We start from the raw sequence: 18,521 nt of genomic DNA, 5'->3' as shown, positions 1-18,521 counted from the left end.
GCATGCACTAGCTATCATAGAGATGTCTCAGATTTTAGATGTCTGCCAAAGGGAACTCCTGAGTCTACATGAGATAGGCCTTGGGTGGCCAAGTGGTCTAAGGTGCTCACCTTTACAGATCACTTACACAACTCACCTCAAGCAGCGTGTGTACATGTATTTGAGAAAGCTTGCCAGTAGCTTCCTATGGGTTGGTGGATCTTCCCAGTGTCTTCCTGGATTTTTTCCTTCATCATTTATACTGGCCATCATGTACAGTCGATCATGTACTGAAAAACTATGTATAGCCTATCATGTAATGAAAAATTGCATTAAATCCCAAGGTCTGATAAGTCTACATAAGAGATCTGGCATAACATTAGACCTCACCTGGAATGGCCAGGACTTCCTTGATCTTATCTATCCATTGCTGACAAAGATGCCTGTCTGTACACAAGAAGTTGATTGTCTTACAATGCCATCGTGGCTTAGAGGTATTTGCGACCATATGAACAGCAAAAGCTAGTGGCTCTATTGGATGCAACTCTATGAACATAGGACTGTCATGCTTGGTGTTGTAGATTTTCTTGAATCCTCTGCTTGGCTTTGATGGAGGCTTAACTGGATGTACACCAATCACTTCCCTCATGTCTTGCACATGAACCTTTTGTTCTGTAAAGTAAATAAGAACAAGAATATCATTAAACAACAGCTTATCAGTGAATGTCATTAAACAACTGCTTATCAGTGAATATCAATTGCTACAGAATTTGGCACACTACATGTAGAATAAGAAAAACACATAACACACATTACTATTTTTACCCTATTTTTTACTCCCTGTCCAACAATCTTGTTACCAGAGCCCAATTATAGTACATCAGAATTCTGTACTGGGGCAAATGTCAGGCTTAGTTCTGAAAGTCAAGAAAGCTACTACAAGATATCATGACTTTAAGGGCTACCAGATTGCTTGATCTTTGCTAACATCATGTTGAGTTCAGAGCCAAGAGGGCTAATACATATGACTTTAAGGGCTACCAGAAAGCTGGATCAGTTAACTTCATGTTGAGTCCAGAGTCAAGCAATGATCATTACTTTATAGACAATTGGAAAAAAAATAACTAAGCAATTGTTTCTAAAGAATGATTATTAATGACTCATAAGACATTAAAAATGGAAGACTCAATACTAATTGTTTCAGAAGAAGTTATATTATGCTTAACATAAACCAGGCGGGTGGGTCCTTTCTGGGACAGTTTACTGGCTTCAACCTTCTGACAGGGATGATTCTTAAGCCCTGGATTTCTAAGCACATTACATGTATCATCAAAGTACCTGATGCTGACATTTACCACATGTGAATTGTTGTGGTTTCACTATTTTGGGGGGAAAATTTGTGGTGGATGTCATAGTTGCTCCCATCCATTTAAAGATCCAACCAAGAAAAGAGCCATACCTGATGCAGAAAGCCCTCATACTCCACCATCTTTCCCTTCCTGATACATTACAAATGATCAACAATCTCAGCTACTTGATAATTCAACTTCATCACTGTATCATTTTTATAAGTGTTTGTATTATTTTAACACATTTTGAAAAATATATAAAAAAAGGTTATATAGTTTCAATGCAAATGTTTGTATTCAGTATTAAGCAGCTGTCTTTTGCACTCGCTGACTCTATTCACAATATGTTGTGAGATCTGAATGGACAGAAAAAACAGAGAGTATAAGTATTGCCAAGAATGAAAGAAGGGACAGGGAATTGGTGTTTGAAAATGTGATTTAATACTTTTTACACTGATTCTTCATTCAAGTGAAACTACTGTAAAAAATACAGGTATGCCATGATTGTGCCAAATTCCATTTTTGCAGTTCTTTGTGATTTAAGATATGTCCTATCTGAATAGTAATCTGCTGGTAAGGTATAGCTACATGCAAATATTATATAAGGTATAGCTACAGGCAAATAGTATATAAGGTATAGCTACAGGCAAATAATATATAAGGTATAGCTACAGGCAAATAGTATATAAGGTATAGCTACAGGCAAATAGTATATAAGGTATAGCTACATGCAAATATCATATAAAGTATGGCTACAGGTAAATAATATATAAGGTATAGCTACAGGCAAATAGTATATAAGGTATAGCTACAGGCAAATAGTATATAAGGTATAGCTACAGGCAAATAGTATATAAGGTATAGCTACAGGCAAATAGTATATAAGGTATAGCTACAGGCAAATAGTATATAAAGTAGTATATTAGTATAGCTACAGGCAAATATTATATAAGGTATAGATACATGCAAATATTATATAAGGTATAGATACATGCAAATATTATATATGGTATAGCTACAGGTAAATAGTATATAAGGTATAGCTACATGCAAATATTTATATTTCTAATTGCAGGTAGCAATCTTCCTGTTAAAATTTACATCCTCATTCATCTTTAATCCAAAGAAAGAGCAAAACTGTAAGAAACCATAACTACTCCTTGAAGTACAAGTGTTAAATAAACACTACTGTTATACAAGTGTTAAATAAACACTATTGTTATACAAGTGTTAAATAAACACTATTGTTATACAAGTGTTAAATAAAAACTTGTTATACAAGTGTTAAATAAACACTATCGTCATACAAGTGTTAAATAAACACTACTGTCAAACAAGTGTTAAATACACACTATTGTTGTGTATATTTACATTTTTTGTAACTCCTGGTATACGATTTTATCTGATTTTTTTTACAAATTAATGGTGCCTGTGGCTTAATTTCTCATTGGCTGATGGGGTTTCAACATTTTCAGAATTATTCAGTAACTTTCCATTAGTTGGACTAGGTCACATGAATAGGCTGGTTCAACATAAAATGAGGGGTAAGTTACATCACGTAGGGTCGATTGTGAAATAGAGTCGCAATTGATGGTGTATATAAAGAGAACTGAGCAATCAGCTTCATTCCAATTTTGGAGTCATCCTCATTTCTTGTGTTCTTGTTATAAGTCTGCAGACGTGTTTTATGTTGTATTTTGTTATTTACTGAGAGGAAAAACATTTGTTTGGACTGTTCAGTGTAAATAGAAAGTGCTCATTATTTGGACTATAATAGTATTCTAGTACTGTTGCAACTTATTTAAAGGAATTCAAGACAATGCTATCTTGATGTCATGGTTCTTGGAAGGGAGGATCATTACATTTCTGGAGTGGGTGTACTTATAGATCCTTTGACATTAATTTATGCTATAATAAAAAAACTATTACTGCTGTCAATCATGGGATGAAATAATTTTAATACATAGTAAAGTACTCTCCTTGAAGTAAAGCTGTTTTAAGGTTTTTATAGCAGTGGATAAAGCAAATAATTTGTTGTGTAATACATTAATACATGTACTAATGGGATGGGGGAGTGCATCTCAAATTTTTGCCAGCTGAAAGTTTATTTTATAACATCTCTCTCTCTCTCTCTTAGAATAAAAGCACAAAGAATGAGCTCTCTATCTATTTATTTATATGGTACATGCATACTCATCTATACACACTGATTTCATATTTTTTCAAGAAGCATGCGGAGAATATCACTTTTACAGTTTTCACACTAAACAACTGCTTGTGTAAACAAAAAATTTAATGTAATCCAAAGTGAGATACAGGATATAACTATAAGCAGGTAAATTACATGACATGCTTCGAATCTATAAAGCCATGGGATATGACCTGATCTGGTGGTAAATTTTAAATACCGTAAATGTGTATTTCTTTCTTTACATCAAGATAGGATATATATATGTGTGGAATCTTGACAGTTTCAACGTTGTGAGACAATGTCCCCATCTCTGGGTGCATGACCCTGGATATGTGATGAATATACACATACAAGTTCATCAATCTCCTTGTGCCCATTGTGTGTGTGTGTGTGTGTGTGTGTGTACACATGTTAGACTGTATCAATAATGTTCAGGATACTGCCACTTGTTTGGATGAATTAGGCCTCACAATTCGAGCATGGCAAGTTGGTTTTTTATCCCATACAATATATTAAATTCACAGGATATGACAGTCAGGTTAATGCCTGAAAAAGCTTCCCAGCTGGAACTGGATTGCCACAATCTTCTCATCCAGAAATGGATAACTTTAAGGGATTTGTCAGGGATAATGGCCAAATGGTTGCTAGTGAACCAGGTATTTTATATGATCCTCTCTATTACAAGACAATGGAAACTGAGAAAGACCAACTGAAACAGGCCACTTGGAACTTTGATTAAACCATGACACTTTCCAATTAAAGCAAACAAATGTTACATTGTTTATAAACAAATTAGCAAACAAAATAGGCCTCTATGCTTTTACTCTGCAATCAAAGCTCTGCCAGTGGGTGGGTGGTTATAAAACACAGCATATAAATCATCGCTCAGTGGTCTCTTTGATGAGACTGAAAAATTAACTCTGGAGTTAATTTAAGCAAGGTTATTTGGTCTCACAGCTTTCTGTATTCAGCATTCATGTTCATTTACTCATGGACAATAAAGTAGCTATTTCATATCTTACTAACTTGGCAGGGAAAATGGCCCAAATAAATGATCTTACAACGGATATATTTCTCAATGTTTCGTACATTCCAGGCAAAAACAATGTTATGTAGATAGGCTCTCCATAGTAATGAAGACTTATGTATATTGGATAAAAGTGTGTTTGCATGACTGCAAGACAAAATTAATATGGTACATTTGATCTTGGCGTCTTTGCATTTAGATATAATCATCTTCATAAATATGCGGCCAACCAAGCAGATTTAATCATCTTCGTAAATATGTGACCTGACAGCAAAGCTTTTGCAACTGATGAATTCATGTTGTACTGGTCTGACTTTACAAGTGTCAATCTCTCCTTTCAGTCGTCAGCTCAGTTTTTAAAAAACCACTGGGAGATCAAGCTGATAATTTTACTGCCCCACTTTGGACTACACTACAGGACTCACAGTACTAATTCAGTTCCCATAGTAAATATATGCAAACACCATGATATTAAATTTTCAATAACTTAACATTTTTGAGTGCTCATGATCAAACCTATATTTATCAGTATAGATGAAACCTGGATGTCAGCTTCTGTGTAGAGGAAAGGATATGAGCCACGGCATTTTCTGGACCTGCATGTGTTTGAAACATGTGCTTTCAGTTCTGCACCAAAGAGTCAGGTGCTAATTTTAGTGATGAGTGTTCCAAACTCAAGACTGTTAAAGGACTGAAATTCCATCAATAAAACAATGTCTCTATTTTTCCCCACTTACAACTAGGATAAGCTCTCAAAAGATTCTTTTTTCTACAACATAACTTGCATTATTAACCAATCCTGGTCAGTCTAACCCATATATACTCTATTTTATGTTCACCCATTTCCAGACTGGTTCCCATTTTTCCATACCATTAGTACCATGTATCCTACAATCCATGCTTTCCAAAGTCATTTTAACTCATAAGTAGGATTACATTCTTCCATGGGAGAAACTTCTTTGACTACCACAGCACCCAGTGAAACTTTATCCTTGTCTCTTCAGAAGATGAGACTGGGGAGGGGTTAACAAATTATCATGCAAAGGTGTTTCAAAGCAGTCTGCAAATGACCCCATTGCCTCCTGGAGAGGTGCAAAACAGAACAAACATAAGATGCATGTTGGAAAGTGGCTGCAATTTTGCTATACAAAACAAGTTAATCCAGTTCAGTTTTGTCATCTAAAATAGCCACAGGAAACAACTACAGTAAACTCCAGTGGAACCATGTTTTAGTCAAAGTTTTAAAATGTATATATATATATATATATATATATATATATATATATATATATATATATATATATATATATATAATGTACTTGTAAATACAATTCAACTTTCAACAGAGACCTTCATCTGCCATTTCAGAATGCATCGACAGATGAGTTTTGTTGTTTCTTCTACAGATTACATCTAACAAGCTCACAGAGCTTCCAGGAAATTATGTGAAAGAAGATATGGCTCTATGCAATTTGCAGTTGGACTCCACTTATAAGTGAGTATATATGGCAGGTAGGGACACTTACATTATTTGATGATACCAATGTTAGTTGACATAAAATCAATATTGAATCATTTTCTCAACCTTGCTAAAGAAGAAAATAAAACACATATCAGCTCTTGAGGTTACTATACTACCTGATGACCTAGATAATGTTTTAGCCAAACTTAATATTTTATTCTTCTGTAAAAATGTTAAGAGTGTACTGGTCTAAAATAAGTCTGCTGAGTATAAACAAAAAACAAAACTGCGTATGTATGTATGTATGTATATATGTATGTATGCATGCGTGTGTGTGTGTGTATGTGCATTTGATGCTGTACTACCAATGACCATACATTTAGTTTTTTTTGTAACACTTGTTGCTATGTTCTTGTGTTGGCTAATTGATGGAGCTACACAGGAGTAAATCAATTTAAGGCAAAATATTAGGTTTGTCAAACCCCAAAAGTATATGATGTTTATATATGTATTGGAGGGGCCCCGAGTGGCTGAGTGGTCTAAAGCACTCACCATTCTAGATCACTGCCATTTCACCTCTGTCTGCATGGGTTCGAGTCCAAGGCTCGGCTAGCGTGGGTACATGAGAAAGCCTGCCAGTGGCTTCTCATGGGTCGGTGGTTCTTCCCTGGGTTTTCCAGGGTTCTTCCTCCACCAGTTATACTGGCCGCCATGTATAGCCTATCTTGTGCTGAAAAATGGCATTAAACCCTATAACAACAACAAGTATTGGAACTGGTACATGTAGCTATACCAGTGTACATAATAAGGAGTCACAGGAAGTCATGTTATGCTTCAAGTGCATGAACACACATTGGTTGTTGTTGTTGTTGTTGTAGGGTTTAACGCCATTTTTCAGCACATGATATGCTATACATGGCGGCCAGTATTAATGATGGTGGAAGAACCAGAGAAAAGCCCAGAAAAAACCACAGACCTCGAGAAGCTACTGGCAATCTTTCTCACACTGTCTGAATCTGAGACTCAAACCTACGCAGACAGAGGTGAGAAGGCAGTGATCCATAATGGAGGGCGCTTTAGACCACTTGGGGCCCCTGAACACATATTGGAAGCATACACTAAATAAAATTAAAAAATTGTGATTTTAAAAGATTCTTATCACTTAACAAGGTCCACAGATATGTTTCAGCTCTCATTAAAACAAATGTATTTAATTCATTTTAATCTGCACACTACATAATGCAACAGGTAACTTTTTATTTAAAATAAACAGTACAAGTAGATATTTTGCTTTTACTAATCTAATTCAAAATCAATAATAAATGATTGATAATTAAAACCCAATAAAGCCCCGCCCCCCCCCCCCAAGTTTCCTACTGCACTGGTTTCACACACACACACACACACACACATTACATATATATATATATATATATATATATATATATATATATATATATATATATATATATATATATATATATAATGTCACCTTATTGTGAATTTGTTTTTACCATGGCTGGGGGGGGGGGGGGAAGTATTCAAGTCAACAATTAAAAACAGAGGTGGTCGGCTAACCAGAAACGTATTTTACTTTGGCCAAACTGTAGACAAAAGAAAAGCTGTTTCATGTGAAGACATGACATTTTCATTGTTTCCCATATGACTATTGCCCAACTTTTACAATGGCTGCACAGAATGAATTTGTCTTTTAAACCTATACATTACTGTATGTACTTGCTTATAAGTTGAGTCTAACTGAAATCAACAAAGATCCTGATCTGCCATAGAATAATGTGCCTGAAGAGCAAGGTCTTACTCACAACAAACTGCACAGACTCAGATATGCTGGTGCATAATATGCTGTCAGATCTGGTGTCTATGCAGTTTGCAGTGAGACTCATCTTATAAGCAAGTATACATGGTAAATAATCATTGCAGTGAGACTCATCAAATAAGCAAGTATATATGATAGTTGATCATTCTGATCAGTTTACTGAATTCAATGCTCATGTACTTGACCCAAATATATGTACTGCACTTTCATATAATTCAATGTTAGGTACAAGACAAAGACTGTCTTGGATATATGCTAGTTTTGAACTAGGTAATCTTAGTTTTCAAGAAGAGTTTAAAACTAAAACAAAAATATTTTAAAGTTTCAAATTTGTCTATCAATTTTAAAAATAAAAATAGAATTAAGTTGCCAGTTCATTAGCTATACCGTTCAACCCTGATATAATATATGTTTGGGAGGAGCTGCATATAAAGCATGAAAGTGAAACTTTTTGAATGATGATAATTTTGTGCTGTCATGAGGGATTCATTGATATATCGATGCATCAATACATTTGCTTAATGATACAAGAGATGAAAAATTGATTCATATTGATACTTACCATATGTAAGTTATTTTAGTATTCAGCAGTCAAGCATAATTATTATTAGTTTGCCTTGTTATTCTTTAAATACAGAATTCATCTGGAACATTTATAGTTCTTCAAGCATGACATTAAGGTTGTTAAACTAAATTTGATTGGCACTGTGCCCTGGATTAAGCATGTTTAAGATACTGGCTACCTAGAAAATCCAAAAGATCTGATTGCCAGCATGGTTCATTAACTTTTCATTCAGCAAATATTGGCAGATCAATGATGATGACAATAATTTTTATAGTTATTAAGGATACTAGATTACTGGAGCTGGGAAATTGTTAATGGAGATACCAGTGAGTGATTTTGAACCTGAAAATGGTGTTAAATATGAGTTAGATGTATTTAAAAAAATATAGATGGTATAAAGATTAATCTCCATTTCAGTGGTAATACTGAGCCTAATTAAAATACAGACAATTTAATAGCAGAATGCAATTTTCATTATTTTTTTTATCAATCAATTTAGCCCTGCAGATCATATGCTACAAAAACGATACATCCATATCAGGGTTAAGATAAAGTGAATAAAAAATGGATGAAAAAATGAAATTAAGCAGAAAGATATTTATCTGAATACCTCTGTCTGCACAAGCAGACTATGGCATTGATTGAATAAAAGCCCTAATACAGCATTATGGAACAGATAAGAAATCTGGCATGGTAGTCAGTAAACTACTTATTCAAGAAAGTAAGTTTAAGTTAGTGGAAAATCCTACTTTGGGTCAGATCTATCCAAAAGATAATATCTGTCAGCTATGGAAAACTGTACATACCAGCAATAAAGATCAGTTTGCCAATGTCTTCAAGCTGACAAAGCTAGCTGTGCATATGCTTCTTCAGAAGGAAGCACAGAACATTATTCACACACAGATAAGGAACTGAGTATGATCAGAAACAATTAACAGATTAATGCTTATAGAACTAGAGGTAACATGTCTTTTTAAAGATTCAGATTTCATTAGAGCTCTAAGAAAGTGGAGCTGGATGAAAAAAAAAGAAAATTGAAGGGTCAGGTACATATAGAACTATGATTCCTCCTCCCCCTCCTTCTCTTCTACTCCCCCTTATTTTAAGTGACAAAGGGTGAATTCCTCCTTAAAATAAAATCCTGGCAGCATCTCTTCCTAAATTGTAAATGGGGTACAAATTTGGAAGTTCTCTTTTTTATGAGAGATATTTCACCAGTGAAGGAATGTGCCAATGGAATAAATACAATTAGCAATAATTAGCAAAGGAGCAGATTTCAAATCCTGAAGTTTATCACCTTGTGTACATTTTTTTTAAAAAATTTATAGAATAGGATGGGGTATTGTAAATAGTTTTGCTACTTCACTAACAAAAACAAGTACTTGTGGCAGCAGATTTCTTTTGCAAATGCAGGAAGAAGAATGTGATAAAATTTTGTTGGTATTCGTCCTCATTCCCATGCCCTGAATTGTTCTAGATGAGATTTTCTTTGCATGAGAAAACTGCACTATTTCTTCTGTTTTGAAGATAACATTGTAATGTCTTCAAAGTTTAAGTGAGACATGAAATTGGTAATAAGTGTGTGTGTGGGTGTAATTTGGATTTTTAATGTAGCTTAGAAAAAAATTCAGTCATATCACTACAATGTCTGCATTGTGGCAGTACATGTCCAGCACTGGGACCCCATGCTACAGACATACAGCATAATGTCCCACCCAGTCACATGATCATGACACCAGGCCGACCAGTCCTAACAATAATCTCTTAACGCTGAGCGCCTAGTGAGGCAGCTTTCAGTACCATTTCATAATAAAATGTAATTTTTGCATATTCCACCACAAAACTGTTCCTGTCTATCATATAATAAAAGAGGCAAGGTCAGAAACTTCAAAAGTTTTTTCAATGCTTGGCCTTCGATTTCCTTCTGCTATTTCCATCTTTGACGGCACATGACTACAATCTATGGCTTGTTTTACTCCCAAGACATTTTTCTATTCATCAAGCCATCACTGAAATTTTCCGAGTTGCATCAAAATGAAGTTACAGGCTTTGAAACGTATGAATTGTACGAATTCTGCCTGCCAGGAGAATGTTACGTTCCTGTGCAATGAGCTCAACTGTATTGAGATACAGTGTCTGCAACTCTACTAAATATGACTGGTTCAAAAGGTATCATCATGAACCACAAGTATGGGTGTTATTTACGCTATGTTTCGGAAAAGAGTGTAACGTTATTCAATTTGTGCGTACTTAAGATAATTCTTCTCTGGAACAGGAGTCCTGAAGTTGAATCTAGTTATTGGTAAGCAGGAATATACTTTCTGCATCTACCACTGTTCTTAGGTGAATGAAGGAATGAATCGTACGAATCGTAGAGTCGCAAACTGTGAAACAGTTATCATTCTTTCATTTTACAACATTAAAGTTTTGTCCAAGCATGTACAAACGTAAAATTCCCTATAATATTCCCTATATGCCAAAAGGAACAAGAATAAATGATGGAATTAAATATATTAAACAATTTCCCAATGTTTTCATGTAATTTAGTATGGTTTCCTCGCAGCCTACCAGCAGGCTTTGTTAATTAAACCCAAAATTGATCAGATAATTGAGTGCAAAAAATTACTGAAAAATTGTTCAAGCTACGTTAAAAATCCAAATCACAACATCACAGTGCAAAAACGGACAACAAATCTGGTTCGATACTCACTTGCCAATGGCGTTGATCTCGTACTGCTTCGTCCCGTTTCTATAGAAGCAGGTTCCCATGTTAAGTGAGCCCTTGTTAAAGTAAGGATATATGGTTTATTGTGAATTTCCACATTGGACTGTATCAGGACATGGTCGTTTGTTTCTTCCATCATATCCTCTCGACAGCAGAGTCCTGACTGGTTTTGTAAACATAGATTATACTACTGTCATTTACGTAAGAGAAAGCGCCATCTGGAGAATGATTTGTAACTATAACAGTGTAACCTCGGAAATGGATTGATGGTAACCAGTCTAATACCTTCCAATCAGACAGACGCACTGGCATATCTGGGTCCTGGCTCGTCGGCTTAAAACACCTACGAGTCAGGGTATCGGATCATGTACTGGCTGAAAATCTTGGAAGTTTCTGTGCTTTTCAAAACCGATCAAACTATTTTAGGCATTATATGATTGAATACCATGTGCAAGTCTTTGTTACCTTAACAATGAAAAGCTAGAGGACTAGCAACACTTCTCACCTCCAAAACTGAAGATTTGACAACCGAAGTGACCCAAAAAATATGGGCAGATTTACATGTTGCAAAAACATTGTTTTCAATCAATACTTTTACTTGGTTGAACTTGCAGTTGGGACAAATATTAGATTGAAGATAAAGGAGCCAAGTGTTTAAAACTATTGTGTTACTTTTATCGTACATGCGTACCGACCAAGCTCAGTGTATGGATAGTGTATTGGCTAGCAAATCGACAGTACAGAGACGTTTACTTCTCGGCTATACTGCGGAGCGACAACTCTTCTAAGAGTCTGGTTCCCTGCTACCTATGCTTACTACGTGCTCTTCGTTATGCAAAATATCGTCAATCTCACCCCGTGGTTGATGTTTCGATCGTAATATTTGACAAAATGTGGGCCCTCACGTACAATGATATGTCAATATATATGTGAAATTTATCAGGAAATTGACAGGAGAAGATATTTGTTGGATGACGCACTCCTATTCGCCATCTACGTCTGCTATAATTCGTTCTTCACAGCATAGCTAATTTTGTCCTAATTTTATTTTAGTGTCATTTAATGTAGCTAAATGTATCTAATTTGTTTAAAATACATAGTGTGAAAGGAATTAGGTACCTTTAGCTACATTTGTTTTAAATTCTAACAAGAAAATTTACTGAGTTACAAATACGATCAAATTCGTGATGCTGTATTGAACGAACTTTATTATAAAATATTTTTTGGGGTCACACGGGGAGAGTAATAGGAATAGTATAGTAAAGTTGGGATTCTGGACCAAGAGCCATTTTCTTATTTTTATTACTATTTTGGCCTCAATCCCTGATAAAAAGCCCTTAGTCGAAATGGAGCCTAAAATCCCTATGGGAATTGTTAATGTTAAAAAGCTGGATCAGTTTGCATTTTTTAATAAGGGTTAATTTGTCAAACTGAGCCCTATACATTTTTTCATTTTGGGGTCCCTGTTTGGTATCAAAATGGAAAACTAACAGCAGCACGAAAAAAGACAACGACGCAGAGGCCAATTCGTGGTAATCTAAACAAAAACTCATTTTTGAGTTAACTGGTATTTTGCCAAATAAACAACAGTAGTTAAGTGGGGCACTAGAGCCTCAATGGGAATTAGCATTACAGAGACCCCTGGGTCACTATAGCCTCAATGGAAATTTAACATGGAGAAAAATCGTGGGTCAATATAGCCTCAAGGGGAATTTAACATGGGAAATAGTCTTGGGCCACTATAGCCTCAAGGGGAATTGAATATGGGAAAAAAGTCTTGGGCCACTATAGCCTCAAGGGAATTGAACATGGGATTTTTTTTTTTTTATAAATTTTTTAAAATTTTTTAAATTTAAATTTAAATTTAAAAAAGGGGTAGGCAATTGAAAGGCTATCTCTTTTCGAGAAATATGGCTGGCCCTGAAAAGGGCCTTTGGGTTTTCTTCTTCTTCTTCTGCTTCTAATTTCTTCTTTTTCTCCACCAAGTTCTTATTTTATCTCCTACACTCTTTCTCTTCTTCTCTTTCTTTTTTTTCTCCTGCTCTTCTTTCTTCTTCTCTTCCTCCTCTTCTTTCTTCCTCTTCTCATTTTCTTCTTCTTTTTCAATTTTTTCGTTCCATTTGCTTATTCTTATTCTTTCCTCTTCATCCTCCTTCTCCTCCTTTATCTCTTTCATGACACCACTAATCTTGTCCTTTACCTTTTTTAAGTTATTAATTTCCATCTTTATACGATGGGGACTATAGGAATAATGGTCTTCAACGAGTCTTATTAACATCTGTTCCATCATTCCTAAGTTGTCTAAAACGTCTTGCAATGTTTGTATTTTGTCCATTTGGTTAGAAGCCATCTTCTTTGTAGAATGGTTTGAACGATTTGTTGTTGAAGTTGTCTAAAACGTCTTGCAATGTTTGTATTTTGTCCATTTGGTTAGAAGCCATCTTCTTTGTAGAATGGTTTGAACGACGAATACTGTGGGTTCTTATAGTGAAAGCGCGGACGTGAAGGAAAACATCACCCTAAAACATAAAATTGATCTTACCTAGATCATGACCAAAGAAACAGCAACGCGCGGACGTGAAGGAAAACATCCCCCTACTTTTCTCATTTCATATAATAAAACCCAAACTATACTCTCCACATACGCTAAGAAACAATAAACAAAATCCATAATCTACTATCCACACAATCGTACGTGAGCGGTTACAAAACCCAAATTATACTCTCCACATACGCTAAGAAACAATAAACAAAATCCATAATCTACTATCCACACAATCGTACGTAAGCGGTTACAAAACCCAAACTATACTCTCCACATACGCTAAGAAACAATAAACAAAATCCATAATCTACTATCCACACAATCGTACGTGAGCAGTTACAAACACAAACACAAACACAAACACACAAAATAAACAATAAAGAAACCCATAATCTACTATTCACACAACCATACCTTAGCTCTTACAAACACCATCACACAAACACATACCCTCACATTTTTTTCAAAAAGAGTTAGTGTTTATAATCACACTACTCTACCTACACACATTGGCAAATCGATCGTTATTTCTTTTCTAGAGTATTGGGTAGCCCTGAAAAGGGCTGTTTTTTTTGGAACTTCATGGACACCTGGTTAATGGTGGCACCTTCCAGGCCTGGCGCCACATACACATCTTGTCCCCCAGTTACTTTTTACCTTTTTGGGGGAGAGAGCAGAGGCAGGATATGTGGCTTCAGAATCCCAATTTTCGGTTTCTGGGATTCTGAAATTTTTTCTTCTTCTCTCCTTTTCCTCCTCCTCTTCTTTGTATCTTCTCTCCTCCTCTTTGTATCTTCTTTCCTCTTCTTCTTTATATCTTCTCTCCTCTTCTTTATTTCTTCTTTCCTCCTCCTCTCTCATCCTTCCGTCTTCCACAATGGCTTCCGCGACAAGTTCATTCAACAGGCGCCTGGCATATTCCAGATGCACATGAAGTTCCAACAGTTTAGACAGTCTCGTGTTCATTTTTGGTGTTGATCAATCAACAAGGGTAGCTAGACTGCCCAGCGAGTTTCAATTTATAGTGAAAGCGCGGACGTGAAGGAAAACATCCCCCTAAGAAACATAAAATTGATCTTACCTAGATCATGACCAAAAGAAACAACGCGCGGACCTAAAAGAAACACTCACTCACTTTTTTATGCTACCCATCACTATTTTAAAATTTTTTATAAATCACTTCAATAGACTATCCACATACGCAAAGCAATCCAATCTAACCCCAAATTTACACCTCAAACACCAAAAAAAAAGACATCATTTTAATCTACTATCCATACCAACTTACTTAACCACTTACAAACACAAACACACAAACACATACCCTCACATTTTTTTAAAAAAGAGTTAGTGTTTATTTTCACACTACTCTACCTACACACATTGGCAAATGGATTGTTATTTCTTTTCTAGAGTATTGGGTAGCCCTGAAAAGGGCTGTTTTTTTGTTTGCTATGGCATTCTTTTTTAGTTTCTAAGAATGCGATGTCCTCTGAGGATAGACTTTCTGGCGATAGGTCTGCTTCTTCGAAAAGAGAAGAAGAACTCTTTGGTGTCGATACGACAATCGACAAAGCCTCTGTCAGCTTCAGGTTGCTGCTGCTGTTGTTGTTGTTGCTGCTGTTGCTGCTGTCTCTGAAGTCTGTACTTCTCTGTCCATTCTTCTTTTTCCCTGTTCATTTCTTCTCTGAAGAGCTCTTCTATCAGGTCTTCAGTGATTTTTAACATTCTCACATTCTCTATTTCTTCTGGCTTCGGTATCAGACTGTGTCTGACCCTATGCAAATTCACGTAGGCTTCGTTGAGCTTAGCTAGTTTGGAGCACATCTTCGTAGGAGGATGAGTCGACAATGGATGGTTAGACTGGAAACAACCCGGTTCTTAAAGTCAAAGCGCGGACGTGAAGGAAAACATCCCCCACACGGTTTTTGAGTCGCAACGTTTAGTGAGTGTCATGATAGAGATAGTAAGAAATGAAAGAGCATCAATCCAACATTCTTATAGCTAAACAAAAGACAAAGGCATTTTTTTCAAAACACAACATTTTTTATTCAAAAATCACTTAACACTAAACAACAACTCTAACATTTTTAACAATAATCCAACAATATAACATCAAACAATTTTTTCAAAACACAACATTTTTTATTCAAAAATCACTTAACACTAAACAACAACAACTCTAACATTTTTTAACAATAATCCAACACTAAAAGTTTCTCCACTAGGTAAAGAGGGATAACAGTCTTCCATGGTTTCTAGTAATCTAGGATGACTTCTCTCAAACTGTTGATTTCTATGGTATTATCGAATTCTGCATACAGGATGACGTTCACCGTTTCATCAGGGTCTCGGTCTTTAAACTGAATTTCCATACGAATCTGGCCGGATTTTATAGGGTGGAAATGTCCCTCGTCGCTGCCTTGGTCTGGAGTGAAATCGAAAGCCCACAAAGCGTAGCCTCCTGCATAATCCTCGTACGTAATACCGTGACTGGTATTGGTTCCTAACTGTCCGGTGGCTTCGTACAGGGACAAGTACGATCTCAAGTAATTCTTCTTGGTAAAGTCAGGTTCGAAAGGTCGGGTACACAAGGTCTTGCCATCGCGACTGACTTCGATTTTGGACACGCCAAAGTGTTGAAAGTAGAAAGGATTTTTTTCGGCAGCTCCGTTGAAGGCTGTATTCTCGACGATACCAACGATCAAACGTTTGGGTAACTGTCCTTGGAACAGATGATCTTCGATCATGGATCGCTGTCCCTTGGGAATGGTGAAGGTTTTCACTTCCACGCGTCGTATGGGATACTTGGCAGTCGTTCTGCTCAACGTCTGACTGATGTCGTTTCCCACTTTAGGTAACACTTCCACACGGCGTACGTAGAGTCTGGCTTCTAGGATTTTGGTTTTGTAACCGTCACTATCAGCCATCAAATGGAAAGCGGCACTGCTACGATTCAGTCTCAGGCGGACATCCACCCCGTTCAGCAAATACTTTTCTTGCAACCACATGTCCAAATGCAAACGATCCATCAGTTCTAAGCTTGTGTCGGCTCCCGTGATTCTCTTTCTTCGTTCTACAAATCCATCATTGTTGTCTTTCTTTTCATCAGTTTCCAATATTTCAAACTTGGTAGGTTCGTCAGCTTCCCATACCACACAGGCATTGAGATGAGTGTTCTTGGCATCTATTCCGTACGTCAAGAGATTTTCCAGGTAGGCACGATAAGGGTAAGTATCCACGCTGCTACTGACCAGTTTGTTATTCAAGTACAAGTCCACTCCACTGAACAAGGAATGCATGAAATTGTTGACGGGAGCTACTGCTTCATCGTCTATAGCACCTCCAGTCTTATCTAGAATTTTGACTTTCAGGTACAAGTAACTGCTATTCAGATCGATGTAATCTTCGGGCTGTCCTTTGATTTCAAACTCGATGGGAGCGGAATCGGTCAGTGAGGAGACGGGGTGAAATTCCACCCACTGGGATTCTTGCATCGTCATCATCGTGGGGGGGGGGGGGCATGGCAAACAGATCCAGTTCCGTCTTGGAACAAGCGCAAGATTCTCGGTGCATCATTTTTTTGTCTCTTTTCTCAATAATCGAAAACGTCTAAGTCTCGAACGGTTCTTCTTTTCTTGGCCTTTCTCGCTTGAAGTCTGGTGAAAGGGTGTTTTCTTCGTCGTCTCTTTCTGCCTTGTCCTTGCTGAATGCCTGACTCGGTAGCGTGCAGGGCATTTATAGGTGTTTCTCGTTGGCCTAAAATGTCTTTACCCGTTTGCAGCAAGACATTTTTGCCTGCCCTCATGAAGGCGTCTTTAGGGTTTTGTTTGTCGATGATGACATTTTGGAGAAATTCTTTGCCTTGCGTCAGTGCCGCATCTTTCAAGGCGTGCAATCCGCGTGTCACCATCGGTTTCAACACCGGGGCCACCGAACGAAAGGCCGATTTTAACATGTCTCCTAAACCGTGTCCTCGCTGTCGAGCAACCCCTCGGTACACTGGATACATGACTTACTTACGAGTCGTGAGAGAACCGTTTTCGAAAATGGAGTTTCACCGTGACTTTTCCTTTGGTGAATGGAATATTTTGTCCCAGATCTCCTTTTATAGCAATGTTGACCGTGTCCAAATACGACTTACTGACAGGCAAATAGTGAGGATGTACAAATTCGCGGTGGACGTGGTAAGTGTTTCCACCTTCCTCGTCAGCGTCCGTGGCAGAATCTACTTTGAAAGGAATGACACGCAGTAACGGTACGGAGGTGTGTCCCACCACGTTATACTCCACCACATCGGAGTAAACAAACATCAAATTCAGTCCTTGGTTCAGTTCTACCGGGGCACGAAATAACTTGCTAAAAGACTCGTTGTCGTAAACGATGGGTAATTCGTTTTTCTTGAGCATGGTCTTTCTCATGTCCATGTCTCCGCCCAACATGTCATACAATTCAGGACAAAATAAAATGGACATGATTTTACTCCGTTCAAATTTCATCAAGAAGCGACGAGCTGTTTTGTGGTACTCCATGGTGACACTTTTGTTGACATGCTCCAAAGCTTTCAGAAACACGACATTAAACCTGGAGGTTATGGTGCTGACCAAATGTTGACCACTAAAATAATAGCCTGGGGGAATGAACAAGTGATAGGTGGTGTACTTTTGTGTACGGGTTTTCTTGTCATATTTGACATTGCTATCCATCCACTGTTGCATTTGCTCGTCAAGAACTTCCACATCAAAAAATTTTGATTGGGAAGGACATTGAGGACTTGGGTCGGTTGAATGATTTCTACTAAAGCCACTTCCCAATGGGCTTCGTGATCTAACTGGATGGCT

At 36.9% G+C, this 18,521-nt stretch overlaps 1 protein-coding gene across 1 annotated transcript in view; it reads right to left on the bottom strand.

The window, feature by feature from the left end:
• The window catches only part of LOC149788595 (ceramide kinase-like), an 82,400-nt gene extending 71,116 nt beyond the window's left edge, over nt 1–11,284 (bottom strand). Inside the window, exons 1-2 of the mRNA XM_089974646.1 lie at nt 11,121–11,284; nt 370–651 (exon numbers count right to left, since the gene is read on the bottom strand). Coding sequence (XP_089830772.1) covers nt 370–651; nt 11,121–11,274 — 436 coding nt within the window. The 5' untranslated portion in view covers nt 11,275–11,284. The remainder of the gene's footprint in view (nt 1–369; nt 652–11,120) is intronic.
• Between the last annotated feature and the right edge of the window lie 7,237 nt (nt 11,285–18,521).

The sequence above is a fragment of the Sinohyriopsis cumingii genome, chromosome 11 (assembly GCF_028554795.1).
Source record: "Sinohyriopsis cumingii isolate HCF-2022 chromosome 11, ASM2855479v2, whole genome shotgun sequence".
In the NCBI taxonomy this organism is placed as follows: Eukaryota; Metazoa; Mollusca; class Bivalvia; order Unionida; family Unionidae; genus Sinohyriopsis; species Sinohyriopsis cumingii.
This window is presented reverse-complemented; position numbering and strand designations above follow the sequence as displayed.